The sequence below is a fragment of the Hemicordylus capensis genome, chromosome 2, assembly GCF_027244095.1.
Source record: "Hemicordylus capensis ecotype Gifberg chromosome 2, rHemCap1.1.pri, whole genome shotgun sequence".
NCBI classification, from domain to species: Eukaryota; Metazoa; Chordata; class Lepidosauria; order Squamata; family Cordylidae; genus Hemicordylus; species Hemicordylus capensis.
In genome coordinates this window covers 392,473,408-392,494,245 of record NC_069658.1, presented here as the reverse complement: position 1 = coordinate 392,494,245, position 20,838 = coordinate 392,473,408, and the positions used below count along the sequence as shown (strand labels likewise).

General features: G+C 44.9%; 1 protein-coding gene across 1 annotated transcript; it reads left to right on the top strand.

Moving 5' to 3' along the window:
* The first annotated feature begins 403 nt into the window (after window positions 1-403).
* On the top strand, window positions 404-18,038 carry GALR2 (galanin receptor 2). Its single transcript, XM_053295266.1, has 2 exons — window positions 404-1,444; window positions 14,215-18,038. The coding sequence occupies exons 1-2, from the start codon at window positions 1,065-1,067 to the stop codon at window positions 14,993-14,995; spliced, it is 1,161 nt and encodes a 386-aa protein (XP_053151241.1). The 5' UTR covers window positions 404-1,064; the 3' UTR covers window positions 14,996-18,038.
* The last annotated feature ends 2,800 nt before the right edge of the window (window positions 18,039-20,838 follow it).

Here is a 20,838-nt window from a genome sequence, read left to right as displayed (position 1 = left end):
TTCTGATTGTATGAACAACCTCTTTATCTTCCTGGTTGCCTGTGCCCCAGAGCTGAGAGTCATGAACAAGAGTGCAGTGGCACATGTTTCAGCTGCTGCCATGCTTATGGGAAGCACACATTTGAAAGTATCTGAGCTGCCCCAGCGTGATCACAACTGTTAATATATACACAACCACCCAGAGACGTAAGTTTTGGGTGGTATAAAAATATGTCAAACAAACAAACAAACAATCCAGCTGAGGAATAGTATGTGTACTATTTCTAGTAGTAGTAGTATGAAGTAGTCCTTAGATGTCTTAGAAGAGAACTGATCCACCAGATAAGAGGCAAACTACGGCTGTCTCCAGTTCAGCCCACTGCAGCATGATGCTATCAGTGAAGGAATGTCAGTTCACCCTTGAAAACCAATAAACAGTCCTTTCTTTCTCAGTGAAGCACATGACAAACCCCAGACTTCCAAATAGCGTAAATGGTCAGTATGTGTGGTGGGGGAAAGGGGTTGTGTTTCCATAGATACCATTACTTTTATTTTATCAGTTTGTCTCCCTGGAAACAAGAGGCAGGCTTGACTACATCAGTCCTCCCTCTGGCACTCCATACACTAGTATTCAGAGAGCACACAGAGCATTAGGGGTTTGGCACACAGGGATATGACACCGCCAATAAGTGGAACTGGCAAGAAGTTTAGTCCTTCAGCTTCACACAACCAGAAGAGTGGCTGTGTCAGTGCTTTCAGCCAGAAAAGAGGCAGCAGCCTGAAAGACACTCCAGTGCTGTGCAAAGGAGGAGTCTGTTAGCTACAAAAGAAACTTGAACAGTGCAATTGTTTTAACTTGCTGACAGACGGGATCCTCAGTGCAGCATTTGTGCATGGGATCTGGGCTGAGCGGAGGGATTACAAACTGGAAAGTGGCTACACAAAATACCCGATGAAGGACAGCATTTAGAAAAGAAGTGAAATTCTGTCTGGAAGGGACTCTTAGATTTAAGTGATTTCTGTGCTCTTGACTAAGCCAACGTAGTGAAGGATCTTTTCTCCAGCATCTCTTCCCTACTCAGAGCATGCCTCTTTCTTCCAAGATGAACAGATCATTGCCCCAGCTAAACTCTTCTGGTAGTGGTGAGAGCAACAGTTGGCAGCTGGTGTCCATCATAATCCCCCTTGTGTATGCTCTGATTTTCCTAGTAGGCACGGTGGGCAACTCTCTGGTGCTGGCAGTGCTGCTGAGGAATGGGCAAGTCAACAATACCACCAATCTCTTCATCCTCAATCTGGGAGTGGCCGATCTATGCTTTATTGTCTTCTGCGTGCCCTTCCAGGCCACCATCTACACTCTGGATGACTGGATCTTTGGGTCGCTCATGTGCAAAGCAGTGCATTTCTTCATCTACCTGACCATGTATGCCAGCAGCTTCACCCTCACGACTGTATCCTTGGACAGGTGAGAGAGCAGGTGGGAAGGGGAGGGAGTATGGACTTGAAGCATCATCAAAATAGTTTTAGAAAGTCACAAATAAAGAACTCTGCAGCATGCCTTGATAATTTCATCTCTCCAAGCTTCCTGAATGCATGCACAACTGTCTCATAGTGATGAATGAGCAGAAGGGAGATCGTGAATTTCTTGAACAGTTCAGTTAAACTAAAAAAATATTGTTGTTATTATTCTATCAGTCAATATAATGACATTTTGCAAATTCAGAACAGATTCTGAAAAGAAACATTGTCTAGACAAAGAAGGGGCGCAGAATTATAACATTAGATGGACTGCCTCCTGTAATACTCTGCAACAAAGCAGGACTGTCCATATAGGTGCTCCCTGAAAAATTATCTCATGCATCTCAGATCACACTGTGACCCAAGTCTGAACAAGCTGTCTGTAGAACAGGTACCTCCAGATTACTTAAAATCCTATTATGGTCATGATAGGGATTGCAGAGCTATTGCTCTTTGAAAACTTTGTCTGTAAATATCTAAGACAAAATATTTTATTGAACCAAATAACTGTTGCAAAATGCTGCAGACTTTTGCACCCACAGCTGCAAAGATATGTAGAGAAAAAAATAAAATTGATTTTTTGTCTGGGGAACAAAGAATTTCCAGATGGATAACCACTATGCTGGACATATAACAAAACCTGGTGATGAAATAGTCACTTTGATTCGTAGGTAGCTGTGTGTAGGCAAGACAGTGGGTATTCGTGCAGATTTGCACGCATATTGTGAGACAGATGTGAACCAATGTGGTATCGTGGTTAGAATGTTGGACTAGGACTGAGGAGACTGAAGTTCAAATCCCCGTTCAGCCTCAGAACACACTGGATGATTCTGGCCAGTCACTTATCTCTCAGCCTAATCTGCTTCACAGGGTTGCTGTGAGAATAAACATAACTGTATACACACCCCTCTGGGCTCTCTGGAGGAAGAGTGAGATATAACATAGTAAATAAATAAAATAAATAATGGGGACCCACTTCTCCATCTACATCCTGCATCCAGGTATGAATCACTACACAAATGTGCTTCTATATGCATACCAACCATGAGGATCAGTAAGGCAGTTCATTTGATCATAATTAGGGTAGAAGAAGCCTCCTGCCTTCTACCCTAGTTAGGGAGCTATGTGTGCTACCATTTTCTGCTTGTGTGTGAGTTACAAACAAGGTTGGTGGTGCTGGCAATGATTGTGTGCTAAGCAGCAGCTGGGCTGGGCACTTTCCAGTCTAGCTGGTCAACAGAAGCAAAATGCCTCCATTCAAGCAAGTTGCATTCACAACGTAAACAGCAGGGGGAGCACTCTTGCGGAAACTAACAACCCCCCAAACCAGCAACTTCTTTACACCAGATATACAACGTCCTAGCTCTATATCGCAGCGATTAAATTCGAAACAAGGCACTGGAAATGCGAACGGCACCCTGCTGTCCGAGTAGGGACTGCAGTGTCACAACACAGGAAGTGTGAAAGCACACTTCCAAGATATGACGTGACCCTGTTGCAGGATCTAATCTGAAAAGCACCCTGGAGGGCTTTTCCTCCTCCCTCGTTAAAGACTTGGGTGCAGTTGCTGGGTAGGAGGGAGCCCTCTGAACCAGCTGCTGCTCATCATACAGTCACTGCCAGCACCACCAACCTTGTTTCTAACTTGCACACGGTCACAAATGGGAGCACGCACAGCTCCCAAACTGGGGTAGAAGGCTTCTCCTACTCAAATTATGATTGTGTGAACTGCCTTAGTGTGTGGAAGGAAGCCTACTTCTTCATACAGATCTTCATCACTGGATGAGTGAGCTTGAAAGCTAACAACATTTTTACAATAACTATAGCTGGTGCATTTGATGAAGTGGATTCTAGTCACAAAAGCTTGTGTTAGAATAAATATGCTAATTTTTAAGAAGCCACAAGACTTTTTGTTGTATAGTTGGTATAGTAGGAGATATTCCTCCATATATTATTGGAGAGCAAGTCTGTGTTTGCCACTGCATATCTGCATACTTGGGAGCCACAGCCAATCCCAGATGCCTAGTGGGTGAAGCTATATACAGTGAGGTCATTCACACAGTCAAAAATAATGTTCTACCTGGGTTTGGGAGCTGTATGTGCTCTCAATTTTTGGTTGTGTGGAAGCAAGGTAAGAGGAAAACCTGGACAGAGGTGCTCTAAACCCAGGACTTTGGGGCCCCAGTCTAGTTTTAAAAAGAACTTTAAAACCTTCCTTTATAAAGAAGCCTTTAAAGACTGGTTGTGATTCTTATCTAGTTGCAATCCTTGTTGATGTTCTACTTGTCTTATATTATCTGCTTTGTCTTTTATTGAATGAATGAATCTTTATTTCGGTCATTAACCAGAATAAACATTACACATAACCCTAACTGCTTCTCTGCATTTTGGCTGAGATTATGTGTAGTACCTTTCATTGTGTTTTAGGATGATTCATTGAGGCTATTCCCACGATCACTGGAAATGGGAGCTTAGCCCACTTTCCAGTGATCATGGGAACCACTGGGTTCGCGAGCAAACCCGATGCTCCCAAGGCAGCTAGTCTGCCTAAAACACCCTCCCCTTAAATGAGGTTAATGGAGCGGGTGGTCTGTTAACCTCGTTTCCCCGCTTGTGTGCCACTGTGGCACGTGGCGACACACGAGTAGACCCCCGACCGGGAGGCTACAAGCAGCCTTCCAGTATTGGGGGTCCCCACCCCCGAATTCCCCACGTGCTTGCTCAGGTCGTCCTAGGAATTCTTGGGGCCGAGTGTACCCTGATCCCCACAGCCCCCACCAGCTCTGTGATGGAGCCGGTAGTCATGTGGGCGGCCGATCTGTCCACACGATCGATCCGGCTGCCCAGGGCTGTATGACTGCTTGTCTATGGGGAGAGCGGGCTGAGCGGGCTCTCCCCGCAGAACGCTCCCAGGCTCAACAAACGGATCGTCTGTAGAGTCTCATTGCATTTTATTGTCTTTTACTCCTTTATTCTTTTCTCATGGGTTTTATGTTTTTATTGTAAGTCACCTCGAGCAGCAGTGTGCTGGAGGGACAGGATATACATATTTTAAATAAATACAATAAATAGTAAATATGAGACTCTATTCTCAGAGGAGGTTTCAGAGTTAATTCTGCCAAAGACTGCTACTTGTTCCTGCTGATGCTGCCACTGCCAGTGATTCCAAGCCAGCTCTGTGAACTTGTCTATCTAGACAACCTTATTACTTGCCGTTGACTACAGTGGTCAGCCCCATACAGCTGTTCTGGCAACTTTGATCATCTCTGTCTACCCATCTCCCAAGTCTTGTTCCATGTTTAAGACTCTGATCTCAAGCTTTTTGCAGATCTCCTGGTTATGATCCCAGAGTGCTGCCTTGTGTGACCATCTGACTTGTTTAGTTGTTGTATGGACTCATTATTTGACTACAGCTAACACAACATTGGGATCCCAGCAAGGACATCCAGTGAAATTGATTAGCAGTAGGTTCAGGACAGACAAGAGGATGTATTTCACACAATTAATTTATGGAAATCAACAGAATCTACTTCGTCAAAATGCAGTGATGGCCACTAGCTTAGGTGGCTTTTCAAAAGGACTAGACACAATGAAGGACAGGTCTATCAATACACATTAATGAAGGACAGGTCTGCTATTAGCTATTCCGCTCTCAATCCAAGCAGTTTTTGAAAGTTAAGAAAGTCTCCTATTATAAAGATCATTGGAGAGAGCTGGGTCTCTTTATAATTCAGAAAAATGATAGGAAGTTCTGGGAATTGGTGGCATTCAGTCTAATTCCATCTCAGATGCACATATCCCAGCTGAGACCTGGTTTCAATACTTCTCATCTATCTATGGTTACACTCAGAATGAGACAACTTATGAATACCCAATTCCTGAATCTGACCCCCTTCCAGAGTGGCCTGTAATCACTAAAGTGCAAGTAGTTGGTGCCTTGACCCCTGCAAACTGCAGCAGAGCACCTTCTCTCCCCGCCTCTCAGCTGATTGGCGTATGGGTGGGGATTACAGAGAGGCTTCTGTGCAGGCCTCCCTGAAGCCTGAACTGGACAGGCCCCAAGCAAGCAAGCAAGGAGGCAGGCAGGCAAAGTTCTCTGCATCAGAAGACCCTCTGCCCAGACCATCCTGCACAGCTTTTGTCAGGTAGAATGGGAATTTCTTTTTGTGGTTACACCCCCCCCCCCCATATATAGAGATCTGCTTGCCATAGGGCTTTGATATCAGGTGTGTGTGGGATACTGAGAAGCCTCTGAATTAATTTAAAACAGATTGGAAAATTTGCTGGCTTTAAAAACAAAAACTGTCTAAAAAGGCCTATAAGTGGCTTGTTTCATGGCAGAAAATTACAAAAACTTCTGGAACAATATTATATTCATTCATTCATTCATTTATAAATGCACATATGTTCAAGTTGTTTTGCTACCCAGAAGGTCTGAGTGAGAACTGTGAAGCATGTGTTGTGCTTTTATTTCATTTCATTTTATGTTTCTTGTGTGTGAACTGCTCCCCAATAACTCGCAGGGACTTCAGGGTAAATCTGGCCAACATGTGAATGCAGCACCTCCATTCCAGAGGAGATGTGTGTTAAAGGGCTTTAAAAGCCTCCTGTGAAAAACCTCCTGCAATCAAACTTTACTGAATTTGTTCAGAATTCTGAGAAAACATACATAGGCTCACACTCCATGGTTGAAAGTCTCCTTTGCTAATCTGCTGCGAGGGGGTCATTTTAATAATTAGTGTTTCTAGTGTGTTCTAGGCATTAAAAGTAGCACAAATATATAGTACTCAATGTATATCACTATATATTGTGAAGTGTGCGTGTGTGTATTCAGTGAAATGTATTTCCAGGCAACATACTTATTTTGAAATATCAGACTTAAATCCTTGGGGGCCTGGGGTGTGTGGAGGCCCTGGACTTTGAGGGTCTGGGGGCCCATTTTAAAATCTTGTCTCTGGGCCCATTCCAACCTTGCTATGCCCCTGGCGGAATAGATACATATGTATTGATCACTACACATGGGTTTCTGCACAACACCTGCACAGAAGAAACTTCCATGCAGAAAATGTGTCTCTTGTAAATTGACCCTGAATTTTCCATCCATGACTGGGATATCTGAGAGTTAGAGTCAATAAGAAAAGAACAGCACACTGCTTGTGACAGGAAGGGGCAAATTACAATGATTTCTTAGTCTGGCAGGGGCTGGTTTTGGCCCTGGCAGAACTTGGTTGTCTGCTCCTGTTTCAACTGCCTCTGTCTAGTGTGGCAAACTAATGTATCCTCCTCCCTCCTGGTGTCAAAGTAAGCACTAGTGTGGCGAATGCACATATACCCCATCATGAGCCAACAGTCATTACAAGACAAAGGCTGGCAGGAATCATTCACTGGTTTATAGACTCCCTCTGCCCCGCCACCTTCTTCTTCCCTTATTTTGCTAGTGACTATTTGGGCAGGTGATCCTCTAGGACAAAGTCATGTTTTTTAAAGAATGAGATGAGACAGAGAAAATGACACTTGGAATCCTCACATAACTCCTGACTGTTGTTCTAAGTCTTTAACAGAGATGGCTCATGTTTTCAGGTTTTGATCAACAACCAAGTCTAGATGGTACAGTGTTCCTTTTAACAGGGATTTCCAGATATTGTTGACTACGTCCCATCATCTCTGTTTGGATAGGGGCGCAATTTCAGTGCTTGCCCTAAGCACTAGTTTCCCTAGATATGCCTCTGCTCATGGCCAGGGCAAGAGTAGGACAACAAGGATCACTATCCAACCCCATTTTATTAAAAAGAGGAGCCAAACAGGGTTGTATATTGGCTTCCTTTTAATTTAATTTTTATATCAATGATATATTACAGGCCATGGAGTCTCAGAAATTCTTCTTCCCCTCACTTAATGGGTGTAAAGTCTTGACCTTAACGCATGCTGATGATATGGCACATATCTTGTTTTGATATTGGGCTTAGAAAAATGCTGGTCAGAATGGCCAATTACTGCAAAGAGAAGTTGAGGATCAACTACAATAAAACAAAAGTAGTAGTTTTTGGTACCAGTAGAATCAAACACTGTAGTGATCAGCTTCCCCTCCCTTTAAAGAGTTAACAGGGAGTGAACCCTTGTCTCGACTGACAGGCTGGTGAACTCCAGGGCAGCCAATCAGTACACCAGGTGGGTGGAACCTAGAGAGTGATTGCTGAGAATTTTGGGAACAAGAAGGGCAGTCTCTCGAAGCCTGCATGGAGGTTTCTCTCATGGAATAACTCAGTAGATCCTTAAATGAAAGGATTGCAGGAAGTTCGATTCTCCTCAGAAATTGGGTGAATTCAAGGAAAAGGGAATACAGCATAGGGAACAGTTTGTTTAGTCAGACTGTGTGTTAGGAACTTATATTTATTTGTATGTCTGTGCTTTTGCATATTCCTGATACTGTTCTTTTATTGTTTACCTGGAATATAATTAAAATAAGAAACACTAGCCTACTGTTGTAAATCTGTTGGCTCGGCTAACCCGACAGGATTTACAATCCCTTCAGCTCTACTTCTGTGAGTTAAACGGAAAGTCTGGAAATAAGAGAAGCAGCAAAGCTGCATGAATGAAAGCGAAAAAGACTCACAAATAAAAATAGTCGCAAACAAAATATAAACCCTTGAACTAAACTAGGTACCCCCCTCTCTACGATAACTGAGTAATAACTGGAAAAACAACAGAGCAAGGGATGAACAGAACAAGGAGCAGGGAATGAACAGAACAAGGGCAGGCTGGAATGTGAAAGGTTGAAGAATGCTAAGTATGAACACGGTCTGCGGTAAGCAAAAGTTGCTAACAGCAATCTGTGCCAATAACAGTCTGCTTAATATAGGGCTTAAGATAACCGGCAGCCAATCAGGCTTTCCTGACTCAGCACTTCTATTTCCTCTCCTGTGATATATTGTGCCTGTGTGTCTTCTACTGAGCCTTTCTCTTGAGACGCCTTCTTAACACAGGTGAAATTCCAGCTTCCTCCTGATCAGCCTCTTCAGCCCTCATGTCTGCCAGATTCCTCTGTATGCTGCCGCTCCAGCCCAGGTCCAGAGTCTGTTTCCCCAGCCAAATCTTGCTGCTGTGCCTCTGAGCCTGCACTCCCAACCTAGTCCTCCCGTTCCTCCTCTGACTCAGAGGTCTGAGCCATGATACCCACACCCACCCTACGTAGGGCATTGCAAAAGACTCTATAAACATTTAAGCATGCCTTAAGACAACCTATTTTTGTAATCCTACTAAGTAATCTTAACTATATCTAAAAGCTGAGAAAGCCTCAGACGGAAGCAGTCTGTAGTAATTGAATAAAACTGTTTTTTAAAAGTTCTTTTCTTTTTACAAGCCTCTAGGACTTGGTTTTTAACTCAGGAAAGAGGGGGACAAGGAGGATTTCTCTGGTGCAAACACGCCCTCAAACATTCAGTAGCTATCAGTTTTATCACCACATGTAGGCTTGCATGTGGAAGATTTTTGTACTTGTGTAAGAGCCAAATTAAAAGAGTGTTTTTTCTGGATTATTCCACCCCAAGCCCAGAGAGTTTCTGTAGACAAAAGGGATGGTGGCAGCAGCATTTTGAACCTACCGATAATACAGAATAGTTTTAGGAGAAGCCTAGCCAGGCAGCTCAGCAGGGATGATTCAGCATTTCTTTCCCTCACGTGAGCTTGCTCTGAGACAAAGTATTTAATTGTTACATGGTATGCAGCGGTTGGAATTGAACAGCCACCAGAGGGCCTCAGAGGGCAGTTTTTCTCTCTGTCTGCCTTTTACTCTCAGAGTGAGAGAGCAGAGAGATTGCTACAAACATAGATGGACAATTAACACTCAGCAAATAGAGCAATACCCCTCCTTTAAATATTTGGGTGTCTCCTTTCAGAAATCGTATTCTTGGTCAGTTCATCTTAATGCAGCCCTATTAACTACACAACTTACAGTGGGAATCATTTAAAAATTATTCTTCTCCAGGAAGGGTGTGTGTCAATTAATACTTCTTGCCAGAGGTGCACCTAGGTAATTTTGGAGCCTGGACCTAAAGGCCTTTGGAGGTCCCCCTCCCCTGCAAATTAAGCATCATCATGCTCTGCCAAGCAACCACATCACCCAGGACAGACTGAAGAGGATTTGGGGGGCCCCAGGGGCAAAGTAATTCTGTAGCTTTTGTATGGAGCAGAGATTTGGTGGTGGAATGTGAAAGTGAGGGAGAAATTAGAAATAGTCCAGAATAATTTCCTGAGGAAAATTCTGGGCCTTCCACCAGGCATCCCTGCTGCACATCTAAGAATGGAGCCAGGGCTCAATTTCTGTTAGAGCCCATCTGATACTGCTAAAATATTTTGAGAAACTTGACAACCTTCAAGTTGTCAAGTTTCTGGTCTAGTAAGACCAGATGGTCTAGTAAGACCATCTAGTTAAATCATGCTATTGGCACTACCAAGAAGGGAATCAGTGGGCAGATATTCTACCCCATATTCTACAAATTTACTCTCTGCCTTCACAGGAGGAACTTAAGTCCTGGGGTAGGGAAAAAATCCGTGATTTGCTCCTTGAGCAGGATGTCAGACAAGACGTTGGTTTGGTCCAGCATTCAAAGTTCTCCCTATGATAGCCAAGAAAAACAGATCCACTTCAAGTACCTACTCAACCTCACCAGCACACCACTAAGAAAGGCATTTACCAGTTTACATTTTCAAACCATGCCCTCAGCATACCTTGAGGGTAGATTTCACAAAGTTCCTGTGAAAAAGTGCTTCTGTCCCTGTGACCAGGGGCAAGTGGAGGACATTAAACACTATGTCCTACAGTGCTCCTTTTGTGGAAAAATGAGGGGAAAAACACAGGGTCAGATAACTGATAAATCCACAGGTTCTGAAACAGAACTTAGTTGCTTGCTGGCAGGTATGTTTCCTTATGTTAGTTATCAAGTGGCCATTTTTGCTTTATTGTCTTTTAAAATTAGGAAAAGAACTGTATCTGCTAGCCCTGCTACACATCTGGCTAAGTTGTAGTTCCAGGACTAGATTTCTTATTCGGGTTGTATTTAGGATTATATCTCTTTTTATCTTAATGCATGTTGTTTAGCTAATTATTATGTTTTTTTACTGTCTTATTATGTTTTATCTGTTTTTCTTTAATCATGATGTATTAGCGATTATGTTTTGTGTTGTTTTATTAAGCTTTAATATGTGTGTTCAGGCCTGTGGTTACAACAATAAACTTACTTACAGTAGCCGTGATTGCTGGATGGAGCTTCTGTGTTCAAAGACAGTGACTAACACCCTGACTAATATCTATTTGCACTGTCACAACCCTGACTAACAAAGCATGGGCACTCCTGAGTCCTAACCTATGCAGTGCTGGTCTCTATGCTTCCGAAGCTCTGGCACTCCACAAGCACTCTGTTAGAATAGAAATACATTGCTTGACCCTCATTGATATGTTTCCACTCGAACAGGGCGCCGTCTGGGGCACAGCCAAGCTCTGAAAAGTATTTGCATTCTAATGCAAGAACACACACATGGGGGTTAGCACTGCCTGGCTGCTGATGTTAGGAGTGCCCACGCTTTATTAGGATGTCAGCCAGTATATCTCCGAATAGCAGATGCTGGAACAAACAAGAGAGGGTTGTGCTTTATATAGTGCTTATACCATTTTTTTTTAACTTTTAAAGCTGCCGCTCTGCAGTGGCAGAGCAGGGACGGTAGCAAGAGCTCCTCCCGCCTCCCAATGGTGAAGTTTAGCACTAGGCAGGGACACACGCAGCAGGTTGCTGCTCTGGGCAGGCGTGTTCACCGCGCCAAAGGCAAGGCAATGCAGGCAGGGCAGGGGAGAACGCAGCGAAGAGTCCCTACCCAGCCCGCCTTCCTCCCCCAAATGAGGTGATTCAAGCCAATTTCAGGCTTCTGCTGGACTACAACACATCCCCAGTCACAGCGCCCAGTAGCCAGGGATGATGGGAATTGTAGGCCAAACACAGCTGAGCACTTTCCAGATTAGACCCTGAAACGGAGTCAGGACGTCTCTCTGAAGTGTGCTTCTACACTTCCTGTGTTGTGACACCGCAGTCTCTACGCTGACAGCAGGGTGCCGTTCATATTTCGGAACGGAAGCATTTTGCTGCTGTTGAGTGGCTAATCTGGAAAGCGCCCTGGAGGCCACAGTTTGAGACTCCTGCTGTAAGGGTTCTGAGGAGACACGCGCTTGCCATTTGTTCTTCTGACATTTCTTATTAGGCCAGGCTGTTTGTTGTTTGTGCAGAGTGCTCCCTTTTAGTGACAAGTGCCCTTTTACCCTCCTTCCCAAAGGACCCACTTGAGTGCTCCCAGTTCCCCAGAAAAGAGAACAGAGTGCTGTAGCCCCATCCTGTGAGCCCCCTGTGTCCTGAGAAGTGTATCCTGTGACTGGGGTTCATATACTACTGTTGGCGTGTCATGATTGGCTGCAATTTTTGGGAATTTGTTCTAGACTGACAACTCAGCTCCCTACCATTTTGATGCAATTAACTGGAATCCTATCTTCCATCGTGGCTGTGGTAGTGAAGCAGGAAGAAAAGTGAAAGGGAGTGGTTTGGGGCTCTTTGTTGACTTCAGTGGGACTGTTCTAACTGACACCATCTCCGTTGGTGGGATAGTGCTTCTGCCTCACCGAATACAGGAGTGAGGTCTGAGAGAGTATAGGATTTCAGTTCCTCCCAACATCTAAAATTTTTGGCCCCTGAACCAGCAGACTGCTGCGCAACCATGGGGGCGATACCAGCATAACCATGGGGGGGGGGGATGCCGTCATAGTTCAGTGGCAGAGCATCTGCTTTACATGTGGAAGTTCCCAGGTTCAATTCCTGTCCTCTCCTGGTAGCACTGGGAGAGATTCCTGCCTTGAAACCTTGGAAAGATCAGGGAGGGCAGTACTGAGCCAGATGGACCAATGGTCTGACTTGGGGTATAAGGCAGCCACCCCCTTTCTCTATTCCTACCACAGTGCTCGGCTGTCACAGATCCACTGTGGCTTTTAACTGAACTCAAAGCTTCTCTTCAGGGCAGGTGCTCAACCTAAAGGTGTGGGATTCAAAGTAACCACTGTTCTAATGAAGCTCAGGTTTATTTGCAAACAAGCATAATAAAGGCACATGCCAAGTAACAGTGCCTGTGTCGGTGAATGTTTCCTTCTTCACAGGTCTCTTTTACAATATGCCGATTGTATAATATCCTACTAATTTCAACCTAAAATCCTATTCACCCTTTCCCCACGCTATCCTAAAGCCCAACAACCCTAATTGCCCCATCCATCTGCCCTTGTATCCTACCCCCCCCTCCCAGCACCCCCTCCCTTACCTCAGCATTCTGTCTTCCAAAGAACTCTCCACTGCCAACCAGAAATGGCACAGGCACAGTTTATTACAACAATACTGTGGGCCCCCAATGCCGGCATATGTTTGGTATTCACTAGTCCTAGTCAGATCCTGAGGCTGTTCTCACACGCCCATGAGAACCACTGGGATCCACCCAGATGCCGGCAGCCCCGTGGCGGCAAACCCAGAGCCTTAGCCCAGCTCTTAGCTGAGGGTAAGGGGGCAAACGTGCCCTTAACCCAGCTGCGGGATCATGTATCAGCGTGAGCTGCTTGCAGCTTGTGCTGACAGAGAAACAGGCGCGTAGAGCATCCCCCAGTGCACTGTGTTCGGCATGCAGTGCACTGTGGGATACTCACAGGCCGGGATAACGAGTCCCGGCAGTTCAGGTCATGTGGGCGTGCAGCTTGTGCACAGCAGGGCCTATGAGCAGTCGTCTGGAGGAAGGTAGGTTGAGCCTTCCCCACCCCACCCCCGCAACACCTGCCCATGCACACAGTTGTGTGAATAGCCGTCCTATCTCCCTCCAGCCAATATAAGTGTAGGAAAGAATGGTGTCGTAAATGAAGTATTTGTCCTTGCTGCGGCCCATTTCCTACTGCTGATGTACAATATTCCATTTTTAATCCATCAGAGGACCAGCTAACTTACTGTACAGTAAGTTGCCCAGAGCTCAGCATGATGTCACCGCACCTATCCCAGCAGCTTCGCCAAAGAGGGTTTGCCCTTTCACACTCTGGGAAAGGCTTCAGGCATCACCCTTCCCAGTGCGACAGGAGAGGACACCCCAGAGGACCCTGCATCATATGTGCTTGAGAAGAGGTGCTTCCCAGGCCATATGCACTGAATGGGGTGGCACTTTTTAGTCCAAGGTGCCCCTCCCAAAATGAAATGAAAACACGCCCTGGAGACCTCTGCTTATCCTCCTTAGGTCTCTTCTTCTCCTTCTCCCTATTATTCAGACCCATTTTTTTACCCCACTGCACCTTACCTGGTTACCCTTTCCGCCCCCTTCTTCCTTGCTCCACCTGGAAATATTTCAGATTACTTAAGCAACTTTACACATCCTGTTCAGGAGTTCAATTTTATGGTGGTGGAGTCTGGAGTTGCCCAAACTAGTCCTTGTATTAATAATTGGCCTCTTCCCAATCATCATCATCATCATCATCATCATAAGCAATTTCAGTCATAATTCCACCATTCAAGATATTTTCCCCTGCTATTTTGGCTTTGTAATTGTAATTGTGGCTATTGATTTTGGTTTCTCCTAACATATAGCATTTTTCAGAGGTGTGTTTTTAAAAAATATAGTCTGATTATCATGGCTTTTCTTATTTTTCTTATGCTTTCCTAGGTATTGGGCCATAAGGTACCCTCTGCATTCAAGAGAACTAAGAACCCCCAGGAATGCTCTCGCAGCCATTTGCCTCATCTGGGGTCTTTCCTTCATCTTCTCTGGACCTTATATCAGTTACTACCAGGAGTTCCAGATAGCCAACGTTACTGTTTGCCATCCCAGTTGGAAAAGCTCTCAGCGCAAAATTATGGACCTTTGCACGTTTGTCTTCAGTTATGTCATTCCGGTGTTGATCCTGAGCCTCACCTATCTGAGGACCATCCGTTATCTCTGGACATCTGTGGACCCCATTAAAGACGTGTCTGATTCTAAGAAGGGCAAGCGCAAGGTCACTCGGATGATCATCATTGTGGCCGTCCTCTTCTGTCTCTGCTGGCTGCCTCATCATCTGGTTATCCTCTGTTTTTGGTTTGGCTACTTCCCACTAAACAATGCTACCTACGTGCTTAGGATCCTCTCTCACCTGATTTCATATGCCAACTCCTGTGTCAACCCCATTGTCTATGCCCTGGTATCCAAGCATTTCCGTAAGGGATTCAAGAAAATCTTCAGCTGCATCTTGCGCAAGAGAGTGACCAACAAAGTCCTTGTGGCACAGGTGACCCACACAGTTAGTACCTTGGAAGCAGATCTGACAGAGGTTATACATGTCAGTGAGCCCTCACATGCCAGGGCCTCCAGTTGCTGCCAGATCCCTATCCAGACATGGGCTGAGACAGAGCAGCTGAGTCGCCAAGAGAAAGTTGCCAATTCTTCCATCACTTTCAACGTTACTTAGAGCAGTGCCTCTATTCTGGGGCAGTAGGCTCTAATCAAAGGATGAATCCTTGAGCACAGTGATGGTTGCATCAAAGGATACATGGATTTAAGAACATAAGATGGGATTTAAGAACATAAGAACTGCCAGACAGTTCAAGCTAACAATCCATATACTTCATTGTCTATTGCTCCCCAAAGTAGCCTGTGCCAGAAGTTAGTGTATTGTGGAAGACTCTACACAGGAAGGGTAGGTTGAGACATCAAACATTCACAGAAGATTTGCAGGACATCTGAGTGTGAGATGCTGTTAGTGCCATTTTAGGTAAAAGCACCGGAAGTTTTTTTGGCACTGGAGCTATGTGGCCAAAGGGACAAAAAGGAAGATGGCAGCCAAAACTAGAGAATGTAATGACAGACTATTCTGTTCAGGACTTGAAGGCTTGAGCCAGGAGCTTCTGGAACCAGAACCTAGTGTGATGAGTGACCAGGGACTGTGTGTGATCAGGCCTTAGACCCCTCTTCAGGTTCACAAGGGAATGGACATATACAACAGCTCCTGCAATTGATAGGCATTATGAATTTTCAAGATTGGATAGGTTTTGTAAAAGTGAGAGAGGAGAGCTGGTCTTGTGGAAGCAAGCATGACTTGTTCCCTTAGCTAAGCAGGGTCTTCCCTGGTTATATATGAATGGGAGACTTGATGTGTGAGCACTGTAAGGTATTCCCTTGAGGGCATGCAGCTGCTCTGGGAAGAGCATCTAGGTTCCAAGTTCCCTCCCTGGTATCTCTAAGAAAGGGCTGAGAGAGACTCTTTCCTGCAACCTTGGAGAAGCCGCTACCAGTCTGTGTAGACAATACTGAGCTAGATGGACCTATCGTCTGACTCAGCATATAACAGCTTCCTACGTTCCTAAGTCTTCAGACCCAAGCATTCTGATTGCTGCACTTCAGCTTCCTGCCTCTGGCATAAGTCACAGACCTAGGGGAGTGCATCCTCCAAATCTGGATTTGGGTCCAATCATACATGTCCCGAGCCTGACCCTGACCCTAAGACATTCTGAACAAAAAGAGAGGTCTGTGGGTGGGTTTAGGAATCCTTAGTCTTATCCGTAGATTCTTTACCTAAAGAACTGTGATCTGTCCATGGAAATTATTTGGATTGACCATCCTCGTTGAATAATGGTAGATAGTAGGGCTATGCACACAACTGCCAGGTGGGCAGCGGGGAAGGCAGTGCTAAGGATGCATTGATGTAAGAGCATCAGATGGGATTTAAAAAACATAAGATCTGCCAAATAGGTCAAGCTAACAATCCATATACTTCATTGTCCATTGCTCCCCAAAGTAGCCTGTGCCAGAAGCTAGTGTACTGTGGAAGACTCTACGGGGGAAGGGTAGGTACATTTCCCCATGCACGGATCTTGGTGTTGGAGCAGCGCAGATCCCCTGAGGCTGGGACAATGTGTTCCTTCCGGCCTCCAGATATCCCACAGTGGAGGAATGCCCCAGGAGTTGGGTTGCATGCAGTTTGAGCACCCACATGACCCTGGCACTGGGGTCAAGGGTGCGCTTGCGCCCTTAACCCTGGCTAAAGGCTGGGGTTAAAAGTAGGGTTGGGTGGGCAGGCAGCACCAGGATCAGGGACCATCTTGGTGCTGCACATGAGCAGTCTAACCCAGGTTGGTTCTGACTCAGCCTGGGTTAGGCTGCTCATGTGAACAGCCTTAACAACAGACGCTTTTTGTCCTTGTATAATAAAATGTTGCCAATATGTGTGATGCCTTTACTAAATTGTGTGAACAGCAAACTTCATTCATTCAAATGGCTCAGAAAACATGCAAGGCATTTGAATGATCTGGAGGTTCTAAATACTGGGATGCTGCATAAGATTTAATGTTTATGATGACACAAGCTTTTTGGAATACCTGAAGTTTGGATAATGAAGTTTTCATGGCAAACACCAGAATATCAGGAATGTAGCTATAGCTGAAAAAGATGTGGGGCAGGGGTGTAGCTACAATTGACCGAACTGGTTCAAAAAATCTTGGCCTCCCAGCTCCTGAGCGCCCCCCAGCCCCACCCCTCCCTATTTTCTTCATTATCTCCTTCACTCCAAGGGGCTGCCAGAGAGAAGGGTGAACATGGCCCCCCTCTCCCCTAGCTATGTCCCTGATGTAGGCTGTGTGGGGCAAATGTCCTTGGGCCTGGCTGGCAGGCTGATAGTTTGCTTTTTGCTCTCCCCCTTGTGATCTCCCCAAAGTGGGCGGGGGGCAGGGGTCCATCTTCACTTTTTGTCCCAGGGCCCACTCTAGGCTTGCTACATCCCTGCAGAGTGTAATTCCAGATCATCTGTCTTTAGGAATTTAAACACATTGGGGGCAAAGTCCATGTTTTTAGATAGGTTTATAGAGAGCCCAGCACAACAGAAAGTGAATCTGGCCGCTTGGGCTTGTAGTGCTAAAGGAGAAGAAATGTTCTAAAGGCAACTTTATACTTGAATTGTTTAGGAAATGTTCTTAATACAAGGGCATGTTTTGGATATGGTTGGGCTTTTGGAGACATGTCTGAGCAAATTTACCTAGAGCAAATTGCACAGGTTTTCCTCACAGGGTTGTTGTGAGGATAAACATAACCATGTACACCGCTCTGGGCTCCTTGGAGGCAGCTCAGGATATCAATGTAAAAATAAAATAAACAAACCAGTATAATAATATTGCAGAGGGTCACAGCAAATCTGTGAATTTAATTTACATGGATAACACAATTTGCCTAATTCTGTGTGTGAATGCCGTAAGAATGTGGCTGGCTGACATGTCTTACTTTTACATGATGCCATTTGTACACTTTTCAGCACAAGCTGATTTATGTTATATTTTGAACACAAAACAACTGATACCTGTTTACTCTTAAGGCTCAGAAGTATATCTAGTTGTCATTTTGGAGACGGTGAAGAATGTAGTAATCATCTGTTTTATCTGTTTTTGCATTGTCTGTCACAGCAGTGATAGCTCTACTACTGCTGTGCATTGAATGTTGTCAATAAAAGGAAGAGTGGCATAGAAGTTCCTGTTTCAAGAGGTTTTTCCCCCCCTCCTCTCCCTCTAGATGGAAAGGAATAATCAAGGTTAGGACTTGCCTAGTTCACTACATGCACAGGTCATACCTATGACTGATGAAAAGATGCAATTACATAGAACACAGACAGTCTGCACATAAACCTAGCAGCTACTGCTGTGGTTTCCAGCAGCAAGTCTCTTCAAAGTCTTTTCCCAGCTGTAGTGAGTTTGAGGTTATGATTATTAATGCCAGTTGACCAACTCGGTTCTTGGGCAGATTACTGGCTAATAGTCCAGGAGGTCAGAGGATGTTTCTTAACAGGGTATTCATAGTCCTGAACTATCCTGAAGTGGCGGGGAGGGTGGAAGCCATCAAGAGTCTTGTAAGATGGCACATATCCTTTACCCAATCACCTGATTTGACAGTGTAAAGTGACTCATTCTTCTACTATCACCCTGCCAGCCCAAGGTGGAGCAGTTTCAGGCTGGACATGATACAGTCTCTGGCCTGGTTCATTTGTAACAGGAAACCGGAGGTTCCTTCACCTCCAGTTCCCAAACCTGAACATATGAACCCAGGCAAAATTTTAAAAGGACCTACGGGTTCCTTCCCAAAACTCCATTTGTCATCTTTGGTTTGTATTTAGTTTCACTGCTGTAAACTGTATTTCTTTGGCACCAGAGGTACATTCGAACCCAGGAGTGCAGTTTGCTTTCACTGCAAACCGGAGTTGAGGGAGGAAGCTCCTACCTCATGCTGGCTGCTATTGGCTGTGCCAGCTGTCCTTCAGGAAAGAAGCCTGCACAATCAGCCCCCTTGCCTCTCTGCAGTTTCACTGACTGCAGCAAGTCGGCTCTCCATTAAGACCGGAGAGCTGGGGTGGGTGGGCACAGAACGGTGGATCCATTTGACCTGCGGTTCCATGTCACATATGATTCAGACCACAGACTGAGTTTTGGAGAGGCTGGAATGGAGAAGCGTGTGGAGCTGCTGTCAGGGAAACTAAGTCACCTGTAGCTGACTTGCAGGAGAGCTTTGCTATTTCAACTCCATCTGATGGTCAGCTTGTATATTAAATAAACCAAATATTATTATTTTATTTATTTATTTAACATATTTCTATACTGCCCCAAACTTGCGTCTCTTATATTAGAATATTATTAATATTAGAAAGCCTCCAGTGATCTCTCCTCCAAAGGAAGCCAGAATCCCCAGTAGTGCTGAGCCCTGGAACTTCTTACCACTTGGAGAGGTGGGGAGAAGGCACATAACCTAGTGTTGTTTTCATCACTAACTGTCTTATGCATAACGTTTTTTGGTTAGGTAACTTTTACTAAACTTAAAACAAACAAGTACAGTATGCACTAATTAATGGGTCAGCAAAGTCCCTCCCATTTAAGACCCATAAGTAAAATCTCTTTTATAGTCCTCATCTCTTTGACTCCATCTCTCCTTTTGAGGTTTGGAGAAACACTTCTCTGTCCGAGACAGTTAATCTCCTCCATTAAAACTTATAACCAGAACTGCTTGTTCCAATGTCAAGGATGGTAATGCCGCCTATCAATAATCTCTATATTTAGTTTAACAATCCTCCTAGCATGAATCATGCACAATGATTGTATAAACGTTCCCATTATATATCTCCTTATTTACCTCCCTGGTCCAAACATTCTATGGTGGAGGAGGATGTTTAATAGCCTTGTCACCCTCCTATTCCTTCTCATCCCTCCTTTTCTCATTCTTCAAAATTCCTCTGGCTGATGGACAGGATTCACATTGAACATCATAGCCCACAGTTCACTTTGCAGAATGAGGAAACCTTCTGGCTCAAGAGCTGCTGCATATCTTAGCCTAGTTCCATAGCTGGGGGTGGGGGAAGAGGAGGATCAGGGTTGCTGCAATTACTATATCTAAGTAATTCTTGTAAGGGAAGGGAGAAGTTTCAAGATAGCTTACATCTTACACTAGGTATGTGCGGAACCAATTCTCATGGTTTGGTCTCAATTCAAATTGAATTTGGACCAGACCATGGTCCAAATTCAACCCAACCCGCTCAACCTGGTTCGCCAGTTTGAGCGGCTGTAAAGGGGAATCCGGTGAGGATTCCCTTTTGCTTCGGAAGTTTTAAAAGTTTTTGTAAAGGGTGGTGGGGGAGCAGAAAGTGAGAGGTGCCTTTAGAAGGTGCTTACCAGCAGGCCTGTAAACTAGATATTGCTGCCGCCGCTGCAAGAGTGTGTGTGGGGGGAAGCATCACAGGCCTGCTGGTAAGCACCTTCTCGTTGACTTATAAAGGCATCTCTCAATCACTGCTCCCCCGCCACCCTTTACAAAACCTCACCAGATTTCCCTTTACAACTGCTTGAACCGGCGAACCAGTTTGAGCAGGTTTGATTGGTTGTCTTACCCATCTTACACCAACCAAATTTTTCTACTCATATTTATGCATGAGCCACATTTATTTTGTAAAGTAGCTGAGAATTTAAGGGTGGGTCATGGAAATAACGCCACTGGATCGCTAGTCGGCATTGTTTACGGTCGGAACTATGACAGTATCTGATCGTCTTTGAACCTCCAACTTTCATTTTTGATTAATGAAAACATTCTTGGCAAATGCTTTCGCTCTGGTTCATCTTGCACCAGTCTAAGAATTTCACCTCTCGTGGCACAATACGAATGCCCCCAGCCATCCCTCTTAATCATGGCCCCAGTTCCGAAAACCAACAAAATAGAACCGGAGTCCTATTCCATTATTCCTAGCTGGAGTATTCCGGCAACCGGCCTGCTTGGAACACTAATTTTTTCAAA

What these genes read in the sequence shown, in the direction of transcription:
- GALR2 (XM_053295266.1), top strand. Translation starts at nt 1,065, where the DNA reads ATGCCTCTTTCTTCCAAGATGAACAGATCATTGCCCCAGCTAAACTCT. An exon ending in ACGACTGTATCCTTGGACAG is followed by an intron (nt 1,445 to 14,214) that starts GTGAGAGAGCAG and finishes ATGCTTTCCTAG; the next exon opens with GTATTGGGCCATAAGGTACC.